This window comes from Conger conger, chromosome 4 (genome assembly GCF_963514075.1).
Source record: "Conger conger chromosome 4, fConCon1.1, whole genome shotgun sequence".
Lineage (NCBI taxonomy): Eukaryota > Metazoa > Chordata > Actinopteri > Anguilliformes > Congridae > Conger > Conger conger.
Window position 1 is genome coordinate 4,062,970 of NC_083763.1, and position 20,027 is coordinate 4,082,996.

At 47.2% G+C, this 20,027-nt stretch overlaps 1 protein-coding gene across 3 annotated transcripts in view; it reads left to right on the forward strand.

Moving 5' to 3' along the window:
• Nucleotides 1–20,027, forward strand: part of slc12a7b (solute carrier family 12 member 7b) — an 84,814-nt gene that overhangs the window by 44,095 nt on the left and 20,692 nt on the right. For all 3 annotated transcript variants that reach the window (XM_061237742.1, XM_061237743.1, XM_061237744.1), the window contains exons 2-15: nucleotides 1,883–1,977; nucleotides 3,080–3,211; nucleotides 5,237–5,383; nucleotides 8,245–8,299; nucleotides 8,892–9,022; nucleotides 10,215–10,456; nucleotides 11,554–11,765; nucleotides 13,249–13,416; nucleotides 13,843–13,941; nucleotides 14,435–14,492; nucleotides 15,488–15,662; nucleotides 16,510–16,628; nucleotides 17,154–17,252; nucleotides 19,580–19,699. In XM_061237742.1, the coding sequence (XP_061093726.1) occupies nucleotides 1,883–1,977; nucleotides 3,080–3,211; nucleotides 5,237–5,383; nucleotides 8,245–8,299; nucleotides 8,892–9,022; nucleotides 10,215–10,456; nucleotides 11,554–11,765; nucleotides 13,249–13,416; nucleotides 13,843–13,941; nucleotides 14,435–14,492; nucleotides 15,488–15,662; nucleotides 16,510–16,628; nucleotides 17,154–17,252; nucleotides 19,580–19,699 (1,852 nt within the window). The remainder of the gene's footprint in view (nucleotides 1–1,882; nucleotides 1,978–3,079; nucleotides 3,212–5,236; nucleotides 5,384–8,244; nucleotides 8,300–8,891; nucleotides 9,023–10,214; nucleotides 10,457–11,553; nucleotides 11,766–13,248; nucleotides 13,417–13,842; nucleotides 13,942–14,434; nucleotides 14,493–15,487; nucleotides 15,663–16,509; nucleotides 16,629–17,153; nucleotides 17,253–19,579; nucleotides 19,700–20,027) is intronic.

Consider the following 20,027-nt stretch of genomic DNA (forward strand, 5'->3'; position numbering starts at 1 on the left):
AAAGATCTGTCAAACCGAGGTCTACAGCTGCTTTCGGCCAGTGTACGTTTTGAGTATTTAAACTCTGGCTGACCCACACGTCAGTTATCATGTTTCGTTGCAAAGCGGTCATGAATAAAGATAATCCAGGCAGTAATTATTCAGGAAATTTCGCGAATTGACCTCGTGTCACTCTGTTTAATTATCTTTATTAAACTCCAGTTTGATGGGAGCAGGGGTTCATTCAAGTTCAGAAAGTGAAAGTCCTCGCCAGTATTGTGTTCCGATCACCTGGATTCGCTAATTAGCCACATTTCTCGAGCCAGGATGTACAACTAATTGGTTGTACGCTCGCAGAATGCTAAATCGGTTGCGCTAAGATCTGAATTGTAATTTAATAACCGGCTGCTTGGTCTGTTTTTCTCGGCATTAGTGTTTCTCCTGCAGTAAGTCTGCCTCTAAGGGCAGATGGAGCTGGAGGCTACAGGAGGCAGGCAGAGATGAATGGGCAGGACTGGATGTCCATAAATATACCTGGCAGGCTGCTGAATTCCTGCTGCTGGTTGACCATTAACCAATTATGCCTTTATCCATTGACTGTGTATAATCAATAAAACCTCTGTGGGCAGAGGATGGATGCTTTTCTGAGCTGTGTTAGTGTGTTCGGGCCATACAGTATGGTGGCTTAAAGGGACATGCCACCCTGTTTTCCCCATGAGGCCAGGGGCGGAAAGTGACAAATTCAGGTCACTCACTCACTCACTCACTCACTCACTCACTCACTCACTCACTCACACACTCACTCACTCACTCACTCACTCACTCACTCACTCACTCACTCACTCACTCACTCACTCACTCACTCACTCACTCAGTCTCTCCCTCAGAGACTCACTTTGGACAGTGGTACAATTTATTTTATTTTGGCTCTGTACTCCAGCGTATTTGATGTGAAATGGAACCACGAACGAGGTTAAAGTGCAAGACTGTCCCCTTTAATTTGATGGTATTTACATCCATGTCAGGTGATCCCTTAATTTTGATGGACCAAAAGTAATTGGACAGTTGACGTCTCAGCTGTTTCCGATTAGCCGGGTATATTCGATCGCTTCCTTAGCGCAGGTGTAAGACAGCTTTCAGTATGAAGTCTTGATTCTAGGCTTTTATTTGCCATATGGAGTCTGTTATTGCCGTTTGTCGACACAAGGACCAGAGTTGTGCCAATGACAGTCAAGGAAACAATTATGAGGCTGACAAATGAGAATAAAACAGGCAGAGACATACGCCAAACAATAGGCTTTCCAAAATAAGCTGTTTGGAACATCATTAGAAGAAAGAGTCTGTAAATCCACCAAAGTCCTGTGGTTATTGCTTTGGCTGCAAGGAGAGACTTAATCAGTTACGCCTTGTTAAAGGGGTTCAGTGTTGTTTTGTGGTAAAACAAAAAAAAGAAGCCATAAGAATCCATTTAGGATCACTACATTGGTAGCCGAGGCATTCGCGTTATGAAAAGCAGCGTTGTGGTTTTGTTTATTGTATTTATTTTGAATATTTTTTCGATTTGGCGTTCGCCCTTTTCGAGGGAAACTGCACTAAGAAGAAGGAAAAACGTTGATGCAGTTGCAGTTACCTTCCCTGTGAGCCAGACCTTTTCTCGAGCCAAACCTTCCGGCTGTGCCGTGTTGGCAACGACACAACACCCGTCTCTCAGATGTTTACTTACTGTGGAATTCATTATCCGAAAGCTGCTTTTTCCGCGTTCAGTTTTCCGACACAATTTCCATCGTGAAGCGCTATCCGCTGATACTGTGTGTAATTTTTAATACAGAAAAAAAAAAGTAATTTGCTACACAATGCAGGTCTGTACTCACGTCAATGGCCTCTCTTTCTGTGCTTCTCGCAGGCGATGGCAATCCAAAAGAGAGCAGTCCGTTCATCAACAACACAGACAACGACAAAGGAACTCTCTATGACGGGAAGAACATGGCTCTCTTTGAGGTACGGCTCAAATTGTCATTATTATATAAGATCTCTGTCGTCGATAATCATTACTTTCCTTTGATGTCCTGTCTCCGATGAGGCCTTTGGTACCCTTTGGGCTGTAGTTTACTCTCTGTTGCACGGGGAAACGTAATGGTCGGATGGGCCCGGAATGCAAATGATGACTGTGATATTCACTATATGTACTTTCGACTGCCGAATCAAATGATTTTAGAACTAATAAAAAATGAATGGATGAACGATGGAAACTGACTGTTGTGTTTTGCTCTCGCTGTGTTGAAAGGATGTGCTATGCTCATGAACACAATGCTTCCTTTTAAAATACTCCAGTAAAGTGAATGGCAGGGTTTCGAGGCCCGCATCTGCCTCTTTGTAAAATTCTTGAAAAATGAAATGCATTAGGCTCGTTATTCTTATTTTTTGCCTCCAAATTTGCCTTGACGAAGGGGCCCTTTCTTTACCCAGAAAGCTTTGTGGTGTGGCTGCAGCCTTTCATTCCAAACAAGCAGTAACACACCTGACTCTACTGATCACGGTCCTCAGCAAAGACTTTAGTGGTTGGTCAGTAGAATCAGGTGTGTGTAGCTGCTTGGTTGAGTAGTAGAATCAGGTGTGTACCTGCTTGTTTGAGTAGTAGAATCAGGTGTGGTTGGAATGAAAAGTCCGAAGCCACAGCAAACCTTTCTGGTTACAATTGAAGAGCATTTGAAAGACGGCTCAGCTCCACAGTCTTGTCCATTGTACACATCCCACGCACCGACGTGAATAGGCATTGAAAATGGATAATGGTAAATGGTCTGCATTTATATAGCGCCTTCATCAAAAGCGCTGTACAATTGATGCTTTTTCATTCACCCATTCATGCACACACTCACGCACCAACGGCAATTGGCTGCCATGCAAGACACCAACCAGGAGCATTTGGGTGTTAGGTGTCTTGCTCAGGGACACTTCGACACACTCAGGGCGGGATCGAACTGGCAACTCCCAGACCGTTGCTCTTACCACCCGAGCCAATGTCGCCCGGAAACCAGATGGTTGTGTTTGAATGCGAGCGGACGCCGGGTTTTAAGGGTGCCGTGGGCCTTTCTGTCGACAGGAAGAGATGGACAGCAACCCCATGGTCTCGTCTCTGCTCAACAAGCTGGCCAACTACACCAACCTCACACAGGGCGTCATCGAGCACGAGGAGGCCGACGAGGACGAAGGCTCCAAGAAGAAGACGGTCAAGGTAGGCGCTGGGAATCACTGACTGCACCCTGCACACTTTTAGGAGCCTCTTCAGTGTGATTAAACTGTGTTTTCATTGAACTGCATGACATCTAACAACATGAGTGTGATACCATGAAACAGGGATCAGCAACTTGTGGTCTTTGAGGGCCGAGACCTGCTGGTTTTCCACCCTCCCTTTACCTGGGAGTCTGCTGTGAAGCCTGGCCAACCAGCACCACTAATTACCAGAAAGGAAACCAGGGCTGGATTTAGATTTGAGGGCCTGAGTTGATGATCCCTGCCGTATAAGATGCCCACATCTGATTAAAAACCTAACCAATGCTGTCAGTCCCCAAAAGCACATTGTGTAACTAGTTTAGACCCGGTCCAGTACAGCGACTTCCCACTGAACTAACCAGTGATGGCTAACCACTGAGTATATTCCCAACCAGTGATCAAACCAGAATACTGCATATCACTGAGTACGTTGCAAACTAGGGATACAGTGCATAACCAGTGGGTATTTTCGCAAACCACTGGTATTTAATCAGTAAGTATATTGCAAGCCACTGATATCTGCAGACTGTATGCTGCAGACTTTTTTTTGTGAATTTGCGGAAGAAAATGACCCACGCAGTGTCCTGCGGGCTACAGCTCCAAAAGCGCATTGTGTATCTGTGTTTGACTGGGACACACATCTGTGCACCACATGCCTTACGGTTCACATGCCAACGTGCCTGCTTTGCTTTTCGTTTGAGCCTCTGTGAAGTCCCTCTACTGTTTTGTCTCTCTCTCTCTCTCTCTCTACAGTCCCCACACTCTGATCCTCAGAGTTAAGGAACCTGGGTAACTCTTTATTTGATGGGTCCTACATACGGGATATACAACACCTTTATAAGCACTGCACAGCACATTCATAAGCGTTACATAAGCATTCATAGGCGCTTATGCACTTTGTTGTACGTTGCTCTGGATAAGAGCATCTGCCAAATGGCTGTAATGTAATGGGAATGTTATGTTTGCGATACTGCTGTTGCCTCTTGAGTGCGGAGACCGCTGACACATGACTCTCAGAAGCTCTGGAAATTCTGAATGTCTGGAGCGCAAATGGAAATTCTTATCGCAGATGAAGTTGTTGGCAGCCATTTTGTTCTGTTGTTGTGTTGGAGCCTGCTTCAAGCAGTACATGTATATTGGTCTCAGTTCCACCTACAGTTTGGTCTTGCAGCAAGGGCTTTTTATTCAGAACGGTACAAGGACTGTGTGTTTTTACCATTGTGTGGATTAATTCCATGCCTCACATAATGATTTATTTAGCATTCACCGCAAGGTGCTAGATTAATCCTTATTACCGGGGAGTTCAAGTGTGATAAATTGAAAGAATTAGTGAGGAAAAGCGAGGCATAGAAGGCATGGTACTTTGATCTATGAAGTGCGATCTCTAATAAGATTATTGCTACGTCCGACTATCCTTTCCTTACCATTAGATGCTACAGATAACAGTAAAAGCCATTCTATTAACCTCCTCTCTCATGAGATATTGTGAGAGCCTTTCTTTTATTGAACTTTATTGAGGAAAAAAGGTGGTTTAGGTTATTTATATTTTTATGTATGGGCTCCCAGATCATGAAACTTCTTGCCTCGCTGCCTTAGAGACACATAAACCTTCTCTGTGTCTTAAGGGCACTTTGTACAATATGTCTTCGAAGTGTCTACAGTCTATCAGACCTGGGGTGTTTTTTTTTTCGATTCAAATACTTTTCTGTGCTCTGTTGCTCTTGCCTGGTGCATTACACCCTGCTAGGAGGAGCAGATGGGCGGGGTTTATACTTTTTGTATCATTTAATGTGTTCCAATACACCAGGCAAGCTTAGTCAAATGCAGAAACGTCTTTGAGTGCAAAACAAATATAATTTGAACCCAGGTCTGCAGTCTATAAAAGCATAAACAGTTGTTTTTGTGATATTGGACCATGGTGCACTTATTTCCAGTTGTTGGGTGATGTGAAAGTTCCTGAGGGGTGTCTCCTCCTCTTCCTCCCCAGAGCCCACAGATGGGCACCTTCATCGGGGTCTACCTGCCCTGCCTGCAGAACATCCTGGGCGTCATCCTCTTCCTGCGTCTCACCTGGATCGTCGGCACCGCCGGCATCATGGAGTCCTTCGCCATCGTCTTCATGTGCTGCGCCTGCGTACGTACCTGCCACACCTGTCCACTGAGTCCTGCCACACCTGTCCACTGAGTCCTGCCACACCTGTCCACTGGGCCCTGCCACACCTGTCCGCCCTGTCACACCTGTCTACTGAGTCCTGTCACACCTGTCCACCCTGTCACACCTGTCCACTGGGCCCTGCCACACCTGTCCACTGGGCCCTGCCACACCTGTCCACTGGGCCCTGCCACACCTGTCCACTGAGTCCTGCCACACCTGTCCACTGAGTCCTGCCACACCTGTCCACTGGGCCCTGCCACACCTGTCCACTGGGCCCTGCCACACCTGTCCACTGAGTCCTGCCACACCTGTCCACTCTGCCACACCTGTCTACTCACACCTGTCCACCGAGTCCTGTCATACCTGTCCACTGAGTCCTGCCACACCTGTCCACTGAGTCCTATCACACCTGTCCGCTCTGCCACACCTGTCCACTGAGTCCTGCCACACCTGTCCACTCTGCCACACCTGTCCACTGAGTCCTGTCACACCTGTCTACCCTGTCACACCTGTCCACTGAGTCCTGTCACACCTGTCTACCCTGTCACACCTGTCCACTGAGTCCTGTCACACCTGTCCACTCTGCCACACCTGTCCACTGAGTCCTGTCACACCTGTCCACTCTGCCACACCTGTCCACTGAGTCCTGTCACACCTGTCTACCCTGTCACACCTGTCCACTGAGTCCTGTCACACCTGTCCACCCTGTCACACCTGTCCACTGAGTCCTGTCACACCTGTCACACCTGCCACACCTGTCCTCTGAGTCCTGCCACACCTGTCCACTGAGTCCACTGGATTGGTTGTCAGTGTTCTATCATTCATGCAGCTGGAAAGAAATCACTCTGAAAGTGATCTCAACGATATCGTTCATCACTGTCATTGTCGTAATTGTTGTGGACTCTGCTATCCACTTGAACTAGAACAATTTTTAAAACAACATTTATCGATATCGTTATAGTTACAGTTCTTGGTGTGGACGGACCTTATACTGTCCATTTTCTATCACTGTTACATTACCACCTCTGCATATCCTGCCAGCGTTTTCAATTTTTAATTAAAAATAAAAGATTTAGCTGAATAGAACAGAAATATTGGCAATAAGTTTAGGCAGTTTGACTAATTTAATTATTTTTTTGAACGGACTAAGAAAATTTCACTTGTCAAGCAAACATTAACCTAAAACAACCATAATATTTTCAACGCGAGTGAAAAGAGAAAAAGATCTTAACAACCGTTTTCGTCTTGCTATAAGACTTAAGTCACTTTTTTTTGCAGTGCGTGTTTGCTCCTTTTTGACTCGGTTCCTCGTTTCCCATGAGGCTCTCTGACAGCTTCCTCCGCCAGAGGCCTGCTGGTGTGCGTGTGGAAAGTGGAAAGTGGTGAAAGTCGCCCGGCTGCTAATCCCCGGTTCTAAATGTGGAGCGCTTCTTAGACGGCGCTCACCCGTTTGATTGCACTTGGCAGCTCGACGCGTGTAATCTTCAGCGCTCCGGGGCCTTGCCTTTGACTCGGGGACTTATTTATCCCGTACCGTGCAGGGCAGGCACCGCCCTAGGCACGCTTTGTTGTCTCGCTGCTCCTGGTTGAGCAACTCCAGTTGTTCCTTGTGGCAAACAACAAAACTCTGCACTGCACGACATGTCCCTCTTAAGTGTCTTAAGTGCTTTAGTCTTGTAAGGAGTTGTAAAACGTTGTAGAACATAGGAGCTCGCTTTAAGTTGCCGCTTGCTTGACAAGTGACATTTTCTTGCGCCATTGGCAAAATCTTGAAATGCCTCACCTCATTGGCAGTATTTTTATAGTCTTATTTAGCAAAATAAGTAATAGAAATAAGACTTTAAGTCTAAATATGAGACTAAGATACTTATTATTGACTTATTTGTTTTTGGCAGTGCGTAGTTAATATAGTTAATGTAAGAGAGCCCTTAGCAGTGTGCATTCTCCTCCAGTTAATGACTCTAATAGCATAAGTGACTTTTAGCGGGAAGGCCCCAAACTGTCTGAGATCGTTTTCCTTTAGCATCGATCCATTTTCTGTCCCTCAAGCTCAGATTAGATGACAGAAACGTCAAACTCAAACATCATGATAAGATATTACCAGGAAAGTATTTTTGTTCAGTAAATCAATTCAGAGAAGTCAGTGGCTTCAACAACATAGTTTTTTGGCATGGCATGGCAGTTCATTTTGGTCCATTTCGGTCTTTCCAGTAAAATCTCATTCAGGTATTTTTTTATCTTTGCGAGATAGTTGGTTGCAGTTATAGGATTAAGTTACTGACAGGGAGATATTTATTAGACAGATATTGATGTCTCCTTTACATCCATTAAAGACCAGAGAATACTGATGTACAGCCTCGTCGTCCTCTTAATGTCCATCACGGAGTCTGTAAGCTCTCGTTAGGAGTAATCTAATTGGCTTTCGTCCAGATCTTCCTGATCCTTCCTGCAGTATGGTCCAGGAGCGGTCAGGAGGCAGTGATTTTGCTTCAGTGCGTAACTCAGAGTGTGCTGACTCAAGGGCAGCCTTCTGCCAACGTTATATAAGCAGCCAATTCCGGTTTCCCTGAAATCTTTGGTTTTCCACACACAGGGGAATTACATGTTGTGTATAGGTAGATTGCTGTTTTTATGCAAAGGGGATATTTTTGTCTGCCGAACGCTCTCCTTAAACCCCTGTTTGGTTTACCAGTGCTAAATTTGATGTGTTTATCGTTGCCCGTTGTGAGACGCCTGCCTGTATTTTTGAGTAAATGCTTCAGCTCGCATCTTTAGCTTGCGGTAAGAGCCGTTTAGGAAATGGGCAATTTGAATGATACAGCTGTCATTCTATTTCACAGACGATGCTGACCGCAATATCAATGAGCGCAATTGCTACAAACGGTGTGGTACCAGGTAAGATTCAATTCTTTCCACGTTGCTTTTGATGGCTACTTATGGCTACTGTCTATGGAAGTACATGGTATCAGATTAACTTTGTTAATATTTGCCAAAATATTAAAACTTATTTCTGTCTACCGCAACCGTTGGCAAACAGTTTGTTGCAAATAAAAATGGCTGCCAATGGGGAAACATAGAGAGAAAAAAAGTTGACAATCATTTGGCTGTTATGATACACTTTAATCAATGTAATATTTGTTCTTAACTTTAAAAACATCCCAGGTAAGCAGCTAATCAGCTAGCTAGCATTGTTACACCTATTCATTGTCACGTCTATTTGTATTAAAAAGGCTTTGGTGGTGAACTAAAATCGTTTAAAATCGTTCCAACAGTGTTGGCTTTGCTGCAAACATAGTTCGCTGTGAAGGTTCGCCACCTTGAGCAGACGCCAGGCCTTTCCGGTGTGAAGTTGAGTGTAAAGTAGGATAGTGAGCGATCGGGCGGTGTCTCTAACTCGAGGCCCAGCGGTAGGGAACAGAGCACCTGGAGCTAAGGCAGACTCGGGGCGATCCAGCGGAGCTAACCCCACTCTCTCCCTCTGTCCCAGCCGGGGGCTCCTACTACATGATTTCCAGGTCGCTGGGCCCGGAGTTCGGCGGGGCCGTGGGGCTGTGCTTCTACCTGGGCACCACGTTCGCCGGGGCCATGTACATCCTGGGCACCATCGAGATCCTGCTGGTGAGTCCTGCTACAGTGCTGTCATGGTCTTGCTGCTTTGGAGCTCATGGATAGTAATAATAATAATAATAATAATAATAATAATAATAATAATGTGTAATTGGTTGGTGGTACCTTGGTAACCTGCTTTGGAGCTCATGGATAATAATAATAATAATAATAATAATAATAATAATAATGTGTTATTGGTTGGTGGTACCTTGGTAACCTGCTTTGGAGCTCATGGATAATAATAATAATAATAATAATAATAATAATAATGTGTAATTGGTTGGTGGTACCTTGGTAACCTGTTTTGGAGCTCATGGATAATAATAATAATAATAATAATAATAATAATAATAATAATAATAATGTGTTATTGGTTGGTGGTGCCTTGGTAACCTGCTTTGGGGCTCATGGATACAGCGTGTTTACACTAACAACAGGGGCATGCTTCTCTTATGAAGCACTACGAACGTTGCAAACCGTGTTTGGTATATATGGGCTCTGGTACTGCATGTGAAATGACTTATAATTTCAGTCCATTAACCCACCCTGTCTGCAGGGTCAAAAATTAACCTTTTCCCGGGTTTATCAGCAGTTAAAGCCTGAGATTTATAGGTCTATATATGGTTCACCAAATGTGGATGTTTAAAAACCCTCAGATTAAAGCTGAGAGTGTGCACTTTAACTATGTGAGTGATGTGTTTTATGAAATATGTTTTATTTCAACTGTTTGTTTGCTGGAGTACACAGCGAAAACGACCAAAAAAATAAATAGTGTCACTGTCCAAATACGTACGGACTGCACTGTATTAAGTAGAGTTCAAGTAGAAAAGTACATAACTTATCGGACGTAATGGCTGACCTCCTGAAGGACGGTATTGGTCCACCAGAATCAGTATTATGCAACATGGTGACATGGCTCAGGCAGTAAGAGCAGTCGTCTGGCAGTCGGAGGGTTGCCGGTTCGATCCCCCTGCCCAGGCTGTGTCGAAGTGTCCCTGAGCAAGGCACCTAATCCCCAAATGCTCCTGACGAGCTGGTCGGCGCCTTGCATGGCAGCCAATCGCCGTCGGAGTGTGTGTATGAATGGGTGAATGGAGAAGCATCAATTGTACAGCGCTTTGGATAAAGGCGCTATATAAACGCCAACCATTTACCACTTACCATTATAACTCGCTCCCTGCCCTGCGTGTGTCCGCCGCAGACCTACATCGTGCCCAGCGCAGCCATCTTCAAGGCGGAGGACAAGGAGTTTGCGGCGGAGGCCATGCTGAACAACATGCGCGTGTACGGCACCTGCTGCCTGGCCTTGATGGCCGTGGTGGTGTTCGTGGGCGTGAAGTACGTCAACAAGCTGGCGCTGGTCTTCCTGGCCTGCGTGGTGCTGTCCATCCTGGCCATCTACGCCGGCGTCATCAAGACGATCTTCGAGCCGCCCGATTTCCCGTGAGTCTGCGGCCTCGGTCTGAACCCGGAGCCTGGATCAGGAATGCTCATTGCACATAATAGGTGGATGTTGGCAATTCTGTGACACCTCTTAGGCAGTAGTGTACAGGCCATCCTGCTGAATCAGCATGCCTGTTGACTCAAGTCGCTCCTGATCTCTCCCTCCCTGCTGCTATCCTACCACTGTACTGACTGATTATAATACTGATAATATTCCAGGGAATATTGGCATCAGAGACATAGAGTACGCACATACATATGTGTGTGATTGTACACATGCACTGTGGCAGGGTACACACACACACTCACACACACACACACACGCTCACACACACACACAGGCTTATACACACTAAAAGCAGTAGAGGTAAGCTGAGTGCTTTTAGCCTGTATCCGAGTGTTACGCAATCTTTCATCCATTTTCATCAGAATCTCGATAAGAAGTTCACTAACAGCAGTGGTTAGTAATCAGGCCAGATTAAGCGAATGAGAGTTAGTGAAATACATATTACAGTTTGGTGAAGTGCTTTATTAAAATGGACATTAGTCTGTGCTTTTTTTGGTAATATTGAGCTGAAGTTAATCATTAATAAGTGCTTGTTTGAAGTGCATCGTCCTCTGAGCAGTTATGCACTCATACATATACAGAGGGCTGACTGCTCTTCAGTTTGAGTGCTCTTTCAGCAGAATTCAAAAGCAGACGGGCCATGCAAATTTACAAAAAGACCAAGAAGCCATAATTGACGTTCAATATTAATGTCAAACTGCCATTCATTGAATTTAGTAATTTGTTATAAAATATGAACTGATGACACTCCTAAGTCCCCATTTTTTAAAAATATAATAATGTCATTTGTTATTTAGTTTACGTTTTCATCCAAAGCAACTTACAGTTAATTAGACTAAGCAGGGGACTACCCCCCTGGAGTAGGGTTAAGGGCCTTGCTCAAGGGCCCAACAGCTGTGTGGATCTTATTATGGGCTTGAACCACCAACCTTCCAGGTCCCAGTCATGTACCTTAGCTAGTAGGCTGCAGGCTGCCATTTTGTTCGCTCAGAGGAATGACGGTGGAATTCCGCACTGCGATGTTCCGCAGGATCTGTCTCCTTGGCAACCGGACCCTGCAGAACCACAACTTCGACAAGTGTCTGAAGACGGAGGAGATAGGCAACGAGACGGTGACCACCCAGCTGTGGAGCCTGTTCTGCAGCGGCCCTGAGCTCAACGCCACCTGCACCGAGTACTTCAACCTGAACAACGTGACCGAGATCCAGGGCATCCCCGGGCTGACCAGCGGGGTCATCTCAGGTGAGAGAGGCGTTCCAGCGCGGTCAGTTGGATTGGTTCCCATTTCCATGTGTGCTGCATCATTTGTTTCCAGTACATCATGGTTATTTAGCTGAGGCTTTTATCCAAAGCTACTTACAGTTGATTAGACTAAGCAGGGGACAATCCCACCTGGAGCAATGTGGGGTTAAGGGTTTTGCTCAAGGGACAGCTGTGCTGATCTTATCGTGGCTACACCAGGGCTTAATCCACCAATCAGAATCACCGAATCACAGGCTCACTCTCTCTCTCTCTCTTACCGCGCTTTCTCACAGTCCTACCCTGACGCCCTGTGAGGTGCTGAACTGGGGAACGTGCCCAAATGCCTCCGAGCGGTTCCAGCGTAATCCTAATGATCAAACCTGTTTAACCACATCAAAAGAGCCGCCTTGTGTTTTTCGCCACTGTGGGAGCGCTCGCTGAACACTTTCCAAACAAAACTCCTCCCGAAACCTGGTCCCTGTCCCTCTCTCCCCACCCTGGAGGCTAGCCCCCGCTCGGTAAAGGGTCGTTCCGTGTCAAACTCGACACGCCTTTGGGCCGCATTGTCGCAGATTTGAATGAGATTTGGCCTTCTGAGAAATCCCAGGAATAGAAATTTCACTTTTGTTCCAGCGGTTCCATTGATGGTATTCAGATGTAGCTGTTTGCGCTAAGCTTTAATACAGTGAAGGAAGCATCTCAGACAACCAGTTAGCACGCACACGGGATTGTTTTCCAATGAGTGAGGCAGAAATGATAACAGAACCATATTTAGCTTTGTCTCCTGCCCAAAGCCAGTTAAGCAGGTGTTTTGCTTCCGTGTCATAGTATTTTCGTAACTCTTCAAAGAGCACGTCATTATATACAAATATTTAGTTGCCAAATTGGCCACAAAGACCCAAGGGAACCTTGTTTTTTTTTTTACATTGTATTGAAATGGTGTTTTAAAATTTAAAAGAGTTTCATTTTAGTTTAAAGAGCTGAGATTCCTGTCTTGGTTTCTATCGTAAAACTATTTCCTATTGTCCTACCTTACTTTTTGACATTTGGAATAGTGTATACAGTAATGGACCATGTAACTATAGTAACTGTGATCTTCCTGCTGTGTGTATATAAATAATTGTGCAGGAGTATAGTAATATTTTACTGTAATTTTACTGTAATATTGTTGTATTTGGGCGGCATTGGCTCAGGCGGTAAGAGCAGTTGTTTGGCAGTTGGAGGGTTGCCGGTTTGATCCCGCCCTGGGTGTGTCGAGGTGTCCCTGGGCAAGACACCTAACCCCCAAATGTCCCTGAGCTGGTTGGTGCCTTGCATGGCAGCCAATCGCTGTCAGTGTGTTGAGTGTGTGTATGAATGGGTGAATGGAGAAGCATCAATTGTACAGCGCTTTGGATAAAGGCGCTATATATACGCCAACCATTTAACCATTTACCATATTCCAGTGTAGCCAGTAAATACCGTCTGTCCGTCTGTGCTGTAGATAACCTGTGGGGAGACTACGGCCCTGCTGGGATGCTGGTGGAGAAGAACAACTATCCGTCCGTGCCGGCGACCGACAACTCCAACGACGTCTACATGCCGTACGTGGCCAACGACATCGCCACGTTCTTCACCCTGTTGGTGGGGATCTACTTCCCTTCTGTGACCGGTGAGAACGCCCCCGTGAGAACGCCCCCGTGAGAACGCCCCTGTGAGAACGCCCCCGTGTGCCCCCGCGTGTATGCGTGGACCTGATTCGCCGTGTGGCTGTGTAAAATGGCAAATTATCTGAGATGTTGTTGGAAGTTTCAGTTGCTTCACTGCAAAAGCCAAGTCCGACTAGCTTGCATATTGTGGCTTTATTTCTGGAAATATACCGCACACAGTTCTTCGTTTGAAATTGGCTTATACCACACACAGCTCTTGGTGTGAATTTGGCTTATACCACACACAGCTCTTGGTCCGAATTTGGCTTGTATCACACACAGCTCTTGGTCTGAATTTGGCTTGTATCACACACAGCTCTTGGTCTGAAATGGGCTCGTACCACACACACAGCTCTTGGTCTGAAATGGTCTCCCCTGATTGGTTGCAGGGATCATGGCGGGGTCCAACCGCTCCGGGGACCTGAGAGACGCCCAGAGATCCATCCCCATCGGGACCATCCTCGCCATAGCGACCACCTCCTTCATCTGTATCCTCTGGCAGGTTGCCATGACGGCGGCCAATCACGTCGCTGCTCACTAGAGACTTCCTGCGGTTGTGGGAGTGTACAGTGTGTGTGGGGTACAGCTTAACCTCCTGAGACCCTCCGTCCTCCAACCAAGACATCCAATTCTGGCTTCCCTGAGCTCTATACAGGGACATTCAATTATAATTTAATTTAATATATTTTAAAAAATATTTTCACCGCAACATGTTTTTGTCATCTAAAGGACTTAAAAGTATTATGTCAAAAAATTAGGTTTCAGGAGGTTAAGTGGGCGTAGTAGATGTCCTTCAAGTATTCTCAAACTTTTACATTTGCAGTTTTAAGAATAGCTTTGTCCTAAGTGAAGAATTTATGTTTTAAAAAGTACGACACTGAACTGTGCCTTGTCAGTCTTTGCTGTGAAACTTGTACACGAGTCTGTTTTTCACCTCTTTTGACCCGGGCCGGGGGCGTTTTCCTTAATTACGTCACACAGACATTTCCAGCGTGTTGCTTTTCGGGGCCTGTATAGAAAGTGTGGTGTTAAGAGACAAGTGAGTGCTGCTTTTATGCCCTCGTACCACGGAGAACTGCAGAGCTGGCCGTTTGTGTGGACTACCAGGAAACAGTTCTTCGAAACAGAACGTCAGCCGTGTGTTCGGGGGAAAATGTGCTGAGTCATTTTATTTTTTTTATTTTTTTATTTTTTCAACCTTGTGTAACATCAGGTCACATGAGCCGTTTTGCAATTTTGTTCTATTTTTGGAGCACGCCGAGATGTAAATGAAACTTTTTTTTTTAGACTTTTCTTTCAGCATTTCAAGCAGACCTGGGTCATATACGTAATTGTTTTGGATTCAAATACTGTTCTGTGCCCGATTGGATCTTGTCTGGTGCAGTTGTGCCAACCAAGAGGACCAGAAGGAGCGGTTTGTATTTTCATTGGTGCCAATACACCTGAAAATCTCAGTAAAGCATAGAACATTATTTGAATCAAAAACATATTTGACCCAGGTCTTAGGTCAAGGTCAAGATTTAAATTTTCAAATTGACTATTTGAGGGTTCCCATGTAAATTTTTCTCTAATCATGTCAGTCTCCCCCTCCATAACTGTGGAGGTAAAACCTTTGCGAAAGGGCTGTGTGCATGGTTTCTTCTTCTGTGGTTTGGACTGTTTGGGCGTGCCAGATGACAGCTCTGACAGACAGGAGTGCTATAAAAAGAAGGGTGACTGTCTGCTCTGACACGTAGGGAACTGTGGTTCTCATGCTGTGTGTGTGTGAATGCGTGTGTGTCTGTGTACCTGTGTATGTATGTGTGTGTGTGTGTGTGTGTGTGTATTTATGTCTGTGTGTGTGTGTGTTACCTTCAGGTTTGGAGACTCTGTAAAGGGGAACCTGGTGATTGGCACTGTGGTTCTCATGCTGTGTGTGTGTGTGCTTTTGTGTATGTGTGTGTGTATGTGTGTGTGTGTGCGTGTGTATGTGTCTGTGTGCACACGTGTGTGTGTTGCTACGTGCACACATACTCATCCCCACACGTGTTCCAGGTTTGGGGACTCGGTGAAGGGGAACCTGGTGATTGGCACGCTGTCCTGGCCCTCCCCCTGGGTCATCGTGATTGGCTCCTTCTTCTCCTGCTGCGGGGCGGGGCTGCAGAGCCTCACTGGCGCCCCCCGGCTGCTGCAGGCCATCGCACGCGACGGCATCGTGCCCTTCCTACAGGTGCGCACGCCCGGCCCTGCCTGTCTGACACGCCCTGCCCTGCCTGTCTGACACGCCCTGCCCTGCCTGTCTGACACGCCCGGCCCTGCCCGTTCAACACTAGCAGGCATCGCCTCTTGTTTGTTGTTGTGAAGAATGTCAAGCGCCTAATGGCTAAGGTGCTGCACTGGGCCAGCATGTAGGCTAGTGGCTAAGGTGCTACACTGGGCCAGCCTGTAGCCTAGTGGCTAAGGTGCTACACTGGGCCAGCCTGTAGCCTAGTGGCTAAGGTGCTACACTGGGGCAGCCTGTAGCCTAGCAGCTAAGGTGCTACACTAGGCCAGCCTGTAGCCTAGTGGCTAAGGTGCTACACTGGGCCAGCCTATAGCCTAGTGGCTAAGGTGCTACACTAGGCCAGCCTGTAGCCTAGTGGCTAAGGTGCTACACTGGGCCAGCCTGTAGCCTAGTGGCTAAGGTGCTACACTGGGGCAGCCTGTAGCCTAGCAGCTAAGGTGCTACACTAGGCCAGCCTGTAGCCTAGTGGCTAAGGTGCTACACTGGGCCAGCCTGTAGCCTAGTGGCTAAGGTGCTACACTGGGCCAGCCTGTAGCCTAGTGGCTAAGGTGCTACACTGGGGCAGCCTGTAGCCTAGTGGCTAAGGTGCTACACTGGGGCAGCCTGTAGCCTAGTGGCTAAGGTACAGGATCTGTGTAGCTGCTGGGCCCTTGAGCAAGGCCCTTAACCCCACATTGTTCCAAGGAGGATTGTCCCCTGCTTAGTCTAATCACCTGCTAGTTGCTTTGGATAAAAGTGTCAGCTAAATGACTGTAATGTCACGTAACTGATTGCTGATTGGTCCGTTCTGCAGGTCTTCGGTCACGGTAAAGCCAATGGGGAGCCCACATGGGCTCTTCTCATGACGGCCGGGATCTGTGAGATCGGGATCCTCATCGCCTCTCTGGACGCCGTGGCCCCCATCCTGTCCATGTGAGCCCAAAACCTCGCCCCCTCCTCACCCCCTTTCTGTCTCTACCGTACCCCCACACCAGCGGTAACCAACCCTGTTCCTGGAGATCTACCGTCCTGGATGTTTTCACTCCAAACTTAACAAAGCACACCCCATTCAACAGCTAGAGCAGAGCTGCCCAACCCTGTTCCTGGAGATCTACCGTCCTGTACATTTTCATTTCAAGCCTAATTTGGTGCACCTGACTCTACTAATTAGCAGTTCAGTGAGATCTCTAGCGGTTGAATGAAGTGTGCTTTGATAGGGTTGGAGTGAAAGCCTACAGGACGGTAGATCTCCAGGAACAGGGTTGGTTATCACTGTGCTATACTCCCTCCGTCTCTCAGTATTCAGTTGTAAGTCTGGCTGTGAGGGCTACTAGCCAGCTCTCTCTTTCTCTCTCTCTGTCTCAATCTATTCATCCCCCGTTTCGAGTATTTGTTTCCGGTGTCTTCTCTTCCTCCCTCCAGTTTTGATGTCAGTGTTCTGTGTTCCCCTCTCGGCAGGTTCTTCCTGATGTGCTACCTCTTTGTGAACCTGGCCTGTGCCGTCCAGACCCTGCTCCGGACCCCGAACTGGAGGCCCCGCTTCAAGTTCTACCACTGGTGAGCCCCCCCCCCACCTCCTCCCCACCCCTGGCTCTTTCCAATCACTTATTCTTCGCCTCCCATCTCCTTGTTCTGTGCCTGACATCGGAAATCGATCGACCCGTTTCATTCAACCCGTTAAGTGTTCCTTCCGAGAGATAGAAGTTGGAGGCTTCCAAACCTTTCTTGAGCAAGAAAACATGAGCGGGAGTATAGCGGGAGTATGGTTTTGCGGGAGTATGGTTTTTCGGAATGTGCGTGGCATATCAATGATCGACCTTTTGGATCCACTTCTCCCAATCTGCCACACATATTGTATGCCACATCTGTAATTGACTGTGGTTTCGAACTGATTGACGGGGCAAGGATGTTACATTCGCCTAATTCACGTTTTCTCCCTATGGGTTTTCTACTTTTTCTGCTTGGCAAACATACTCATTTGTACCCAAAGTGAGGGGGTACTTTCAGGGTACATTTGACAAATCTTGATTCTTGAAGAACAAAAAGGTATCTCCGCTGTCACGTTATTTTCCGAGCGTGTACGTCGCCGCTAAACATCGCTAACGCCCGTAACCATGGGCTCCCGTAACCATGGGCTCCCGCTAATGAAGTGTTGACTGCAGGCCCCCCCCCCCGGGAGCCCCGTTGCCGTGGTAAAGCGCCGCTCCTCCGGGCCCGCGGCTCGGTGACAGACACTCCGCGTGCTGCTGCCGGGTAATGAGCGGTCGCTCTCAATCGGCGGGTAAACGCCTCTCCCGCTGCGTTCTGGGATACGTGGCCTCCCCCCCCCCGGTGCGTTCTGGGATACGTGGCCCCCCCCGCTGCGTTCTGGGATACGTGGCCTCCCCCCTGCTGCGTTTTGGGATACGTGGCCTCCCCCCCCGCTGCATTCTGGGATACGTGGCCTCCTCCCCAGCTGGTTAAGAGCAGGAAACTCCACTTACCCGGGTCTCAGAGGGCTGTGCTGTCCCCCCTGTCTCACAGCACGTTACCCAGGAGGGGCGCAGAGATCTGCGCTCAACGCGTTTAGACCGATCGCGGCAGGTCGCTGCCTTGCTACAGCTTTGCACAAGGGTTTACGCCGTCATGTCATGAAGATGTGGCTGCCCGCTTTTGTGTTCTGGCTTTATTTCTGTGTGTAATTCTTTGTGAATCTGTGTTTGGGAGATCTCTCGAGCTTGTCTGGTCGTGTTATAGGTCCGTAGTGCTTTGTTGACTCCCTTGTTGAACCCCCAGGTGATCTGTGGAGCTGTAGGATTAGCATTGGAACACGCGTTTATCTTTGGACCGCACTGTCAGCACGTGTCGGGGTTGGGATGAAAACGGCGACAGGATGTCGGATCTCCAGGAACAGGGTTAGGCAGCCCTGAGACGAGCTGAAATCAAAATGAACTTAAATTTAGTCAATTCTTCATCACCATAGAAACACATCAAGCACATTCCATAAAATTGATAAAATTGTAATAAAATTGTATTTTCACAGCAGAGCTTTTTTCCTATCCACTTCCTAGAAAATGATTTGAATTGAGATTTTACGTTATCGTGTAGCAGTGGGCGTGTATTGAGATCAAATGTCTGTCAACTTTCCGTTCCCCTCCAGTCGATATCCTTCCACACAGCGCTGCGTATTTTTCCCCCCAGAGCCATAGGCTCTGCTTCCCCCTCCTCATTTAACGCCAGACAAATCAACTCCTCGCCATCCTGAAAGATCAGTTTCACTCGCATATACGTCATATCATGGAAGCTAGTGCTGCTCTAACTTCTGTTTCAGTGTGTTTTCAAGCGTAGAGGCCTGTCCTGTTGTGTGCTGTACTCTGTGATGTTGTGTGTTGTGCTCTGTCCTGTTATGTGTTCTGCTCTGTCCTGTTGTGTGTTGTACCCTGTAATGTTGTGTGCTGTACTCTGTCCTGTTGTGTACTTTACTCTGTCCTGTTGTGTGTTGTACTCTGTACTCTGGCCTGTTGTGTGCTGTACTCTGTGTTGTTGTGTGTTGTACCCTGTAATGTTGTGTGCTGTACTCTGTGGTGTTGTGTGCTGTACTCTGTCCTGTTGTGTGTTGTACTCTGTACTCTGGCCTGTTGTGTGCTGTACTCTGTGGTGTTGTGTGCTGTACCCTGTGATGTTGTGTGTTGTCCTGTTGTGTGTTGTACTGTGTCCTGTTGTGTGTTGTGCTCTGTACTCTGTCCTGTTGTACTCTGTACTCTGTCCTGTTGTGTGTTGTACTGTGTCCTGTTGTGTGTTGTGCTCTGTAGTCTGTCCTATTGTGTGCTGTACTCTGTCCTGTTGTGTGCTGTACTCTGTCCTGTTGTGTGCTGTACTGTAATCAGTCTGCTCTCTGTCCTCAGGGCTCTGTCCTTCCTGGGGATGAGTCTGTGTCTCTCCCTGATGTTCATCTGCTCCTGGTACTACGCCCTGGTAGCCATGCTGATCGCCGGGTGCATCTACAAGTACATCGAGTACAGAGGGTAAGAATGGGCGTAATTGAATTGAATATTTCTGAGGTCTTAGAGGTTTTACACCCCTACACTGCAGTGACCCAACAGCCACTATCCTCCCAAAGGGAACAGAAATGGGGGTGGGGGGTTACTCCAAATGATTTCCCAACAGACCCATCCTTGCCTTTACTCAGTCGGTCTTGCCACGAGATTAGCCACAGGAAACGGATAAGCCGCAGGAAACAGCTAAGCCTCTTTCGGGGCTTGAGGACATTAAACGGAACGCTATTTCGCGTCACAGAAGCCCCTCCAGCTAAGACCCCGCTGTAAACAGCTCTTTACACAGCGCTGTACAACC